The sequence below is a fragment of the Abramis brama genome (genome assembly GCF_963993115.1).
Source record: "Abramis brama genome assembly, chromosome: 11".
NCBI classification, from domain to species: Eukaryota; Metazoa; Chordata; class Actinopteri; order Cypriniformes; family Leuciscidae; genus Abramis; species Abramis brama.
The window spans coordinates 20,265,375-20,269,675 of record NC_139973.1 but is presented as its reverse complement, the minus strand read 5'-3'; the positions used below and the strand labels follow the sequence as shown (position 1 = coordinate 20,269,675).

General features: G+C 36.2%; 1 protein-coding gene across 1 annotated transcript; it reads right to left on the bottom strand.

The window, feature by feature from the left end:
* Positions 1 to 1,016: 1,016 nt before the first annotated feature.
* On the bottom strand, positions 1,017 to 3,597 carry LOC311092952 (uncharacterized protein). Its single transcript, XM_084129986.1, has 2 exons — positions 3,139 to 3,597; positions 1,017 to 1,942 (listed from the first exon to the last, which is right to left on the bottom strand). The coding sequence occupies exons 1-2, from the start codon at positions 3,317 to 3,319 to the stop codon at positions 1,725 to 1,727; spliced, it is 399 nt and encodes a 132-aa protein (XP_083986112.1). The 5' UTR covers positions 3,320 to 3,597; the 3' UTR covers positions 1,017 to 1,724.
* Between the last annotated feature and the right edge of the window lie 704 nt (positions 3,598 to 4,301).

Below are 4,301 nucleotides of genomic sequence, written 5' to 3'. Positions count from 1 at the left end.
TTGAGAAAAAACATGGTTTTCAGCTTTTTGTTCAAAATGTTGCTTTTTTAATTAAACTTACCCACATTCAAGTGTTGATAAAAAAGAATGCATGAAGCTAGAATAAAACGTTTTTTAAGCAGAGGGTTAGTTGTTTGTTTTGATATATTGCATGTTCAGATATTCATTCAACAAAATATTCTGGGGACCATTACATTTTTGTGAAAACGATTTATTTTTTTAAATTCATGATTTATTTGTGATGGGCATTAAACTATTGTCCGGTTTCACAGACAAAGCTTAAATCTAGTTCCAGACTAAAATGCATGTTTGACCTGTTTTAACTAAAAGCAACTTGCATTGACATATCTTAAAATATGTCAGTGCCTGTTTTGTCTCGATATGCACACCAAAAAACATTTTTAAGGCCACGTTTATAAAAGCTAAATGTCCTAATTGAACGAAGGCCTAATCCTGGTTTAATCTAATGAATATGTATCATGCAAAAGCAGCAGTTTTCAGATACCAACACCATTGTAGAAAATGCACTTTTCAAAGTGAACCAAGATTAATTCAGTCCACCAACAAAGGCTGGTCTCAACATGTCGACCCCCATGAGGTTACCCGCTCTGTGCAAAGTTTATTAAGCCACTGATGACTGAAGCAATTACTGCAACCATTGCAAGTGAGTGTACTAGATTTGAAAAATATTTGACAAAAAATGAATTAATTTATGTGTAAAACATTTTTATTTATTTTTTAATGAGGGGAAAGTACCATTAACCTTTCAACACAAGGCAAAGTGAGGACAGGTCAGTGTGGTGTTATATCTCTCTATAGCAAGAGTGGAATGAGGCCACAAAGTATGAGAGAACTTCAGTCAAAGCAGAGGATCTGAAAAGTAGATTTAGGATTGAATCTTCTACTAAAGCTCCCGAAAGCAACATGAAAAAGTGATCTTTTGGATATGGGGAGGAAATCCACAACTGAAATGGATATAATGTTTCTGTTTTCTTTTCATAAAGTACAACCTGGAGGACATTTCAATATTTTAATGAACAAAATCATGAATACACACAGCCTTTAAAGTTTACCTGCATTAGTGAATTGGTGCTAATAATGTTGAAACAGCATGTTTAACATTGCAGATCATGTGAAAGTTCACAGGAATAAACCTTTAAATAATAAAAAAAAAGGCAAAAGCAGCTATGAATATAGGTGACTAAGGCATTCATATCAAGAAATGGTGGACTCATTTGCCACTTTCCTTATACTACAGATGTAACAAGACATTATTTGCAATCTGTTGTCTTACAAAACAAATCCTGTGAAGACATAAACTAAAACAAGACGCCATCATATAGTTAATTAGCACAATAAAATGTGTCAAATGTGACAGGGTGTGAAACTGATTTGACAAGTTAACATGGCATTCCGTGGATGTCTATACTTAAATGATCAATTATGGTTTAAGGCTGCATTTCAGTGAAAACAGGATATAAAAACAGGATGCCATGACATCCAAACAACCAAATCTTTGGAGGGTAAACACATGCCCTTTAAATAATTGTGGCATGCTTTAATTATCCAACAGAGATATTACAACAGCATCTGGTTGCACAGGAATGTGTGAACCAATGTGAAACATTATGTCATTCTGGATGTGCAGTCAAACAAACATTTCAGATGAACAGTGGTGTCTTCAAGTCTTCACGACGAGATGAACTGAAGGTGGAGGTGATGTCTCACCTCAGCCCTTCAGCAAGTTTTTGCATGGCTGCTTCCCGCTCTTCTGATTTCTGCTGTGAGCGTCGCAATATGTTGCGCAGTTCCTCCAGGTGGTCCAGCGTGCCCTCGAGCTCACCTCGAACCGTCTTCATCTGACTCTCCAGCAGCTGTGTGCGGTGGAGGGAGTTACGGCGGTCTCGCTTGCTGCGCTGGACCTTCTGCTCCAGATCTGACACTAAGACCAGAGCAAAAACAAGAGTCAGACTCAATACACATTCATTTGTCCAAATGGAAATCATTTAGCTACCAAGCTAATAAAAACATTTCCCCACATTTCCAGTAAGTTTAAAATTCAAAATGTCCAGTTTATTAAAGACATCATGAAATCAAAATGGACAATTCTTATTTTTTATGGAATATTGTCCATCTCTTCTCTGACGATGTGTTTACTGGCATGAGGGCGGGACAACCTGTCACTCACATGAGATTGACCAATAGCAAACCACAACGATCCAATCCTTTTCACTCGGATATGCGTCACAATAGGGAAGGAAAGACTATTGCAATCGACTATTGTTTCATGACGACTTAAAAAAAAAATAAAAAAAAATCTTGGTTATACGAACATTAACGGAACATTCCATATGATAATTTTGCAAACATTATGGGAAAGAAACTTTTACATGGTCTCAGAGCATTCTGAATCAAGTCATTTTAAAAACGTTAAACGAACGTCCGGCTAAAACGTTTCAGGAAAAAAGTTCCATGGAAAATGTATAAATAATGTTTTTGTGCTAATGTTTTGAGAACATAAAAAAAAACATACGTTTGAACAAATATTTTATTAACATTATTGGAACAATGTTTGCTCATAACTTTGAGAGAACTTTGTGAGAATGTTAGCCAAAGTTCTGAGAACGTTCGCTGTTAGCTGGGTATTAAGAGTGGAATGCAGTGCAAAAATGGTTTTTAAATAACGTACATCTTGCTTTCTAATAAAAATATGGAAACATAGCCTACCTAAAATAAATGTACATAAGAAGTAAAACAAATATTAATATATAAGACATTAGAATTTAGAACTGTTGAGTTTGTAATAGAACATGTTTTGAATTCATTTGATTTTCTTATTTCTTTGTGTTTTTGTCTTATTTAAAGAAAATGTGTTTAGAAGTTTTGTTTAAAAAGAGAAACAAATGTAAAATGGATAAGAACAATAAATTCAAGATACATTTTCCAAAAACTGATTATTTTACAATGTTGAAATTTTTCAAGAATGTTTATACATATCATATTGAAATTCAAGAGAATGTATCTTGTTTTAACGATGTCTACATATTTATACTGTAAAACAAGGTACATTATTTTGACTTAGTAATGCAAGGTTCACGTTCAGGGATATTACATTTGAAGATATTCAAAAACACATACCCATAGTGTCACCACATGCTTTGCTTTCTGAATCTGCCTCTGTCTTCTTCTCCAGCAGGCCTTTGGTTTCTTGCAGCATCTTCTCCATATGAGCCAGCTGAGAGGCGTTGGCTCCGCTGGCCCTGCGGATGAGCAACCGTTCTCTCTCTTTCTCACTCAACTCTTTCTTACACTTACTCATCCTCTCGTCAATGCTAAGAGAAAGAAGAAGCTTCCAGATGGATTTAAACTAAATCGTGACTTATATTAAACCTGATTTTCCTGCTACTTCGCACAAACTAATACAAGAAAAACAAAGCCATGCTGTTCAACCAAACACAACCTTGTCATTCTGTTTTCTGTTGATAGTTTCCCATTGCATTTTTTTTTTCTAATGCTTGCTTATTTCCCCTGTCTTTTAGTTCATCTAAAGTCTTCTATATCATCCGCGGCAGTTCTGTAACTGTAAGTATCCTCTTTGATAGAAGGAGAAGATGGTGTTCTTTTATACTTGCTTTGGAGAGCAAATTTAGCCTGCAGGCAAACAAACAAAGAGTGAACAGCAAGTTGTGGCAGTCATGAGACCAGCCTGATTCACAGCCTTCAGCAACACGGCCTTTTACACTTCACCACGCACTGAGGGACAATACATTCTGGTTAACTCAACATTAAAAACACTTTTGGTCAATAAATGCTCCTGCTACATGTCAATACCAGGAGGCAATGATTGACATGTGATGCGAGAGACTCACTTGCACAGCACTTCTCCATCTACTTTCGAAGACATTTCTTCCTCGTTTATTGATCATAAACTCTATGTGCAGAACCTGATTTCACCAAGTGCAACATGGTCCTGGAACAACATTCCAATCAGCCAATCAGATTTGAGGGATAAGTTTACAGTTTATGTCAAGTTTAGGCTTACAACTGCAGGGTTATGTGCTTCTACACCTATCATTTCCCTCTGATTTCAGGGATAACTTATGGATAGGGTTAGGTTTGGGGGTATAGGGATATGGTTAGGATTAAATTTTCGGACAGGTATGTTGTTCCAGGATCAACAAATATGCTGACCCAGGAACACGTCCAATTCGGCAAAATCATGCCTGTCAGACATCGTGAACAGAAGAAAAACCAGACCTTTTGTCTGTTCTCAAGAAAGTTCATAAGAAAGATCATCATGA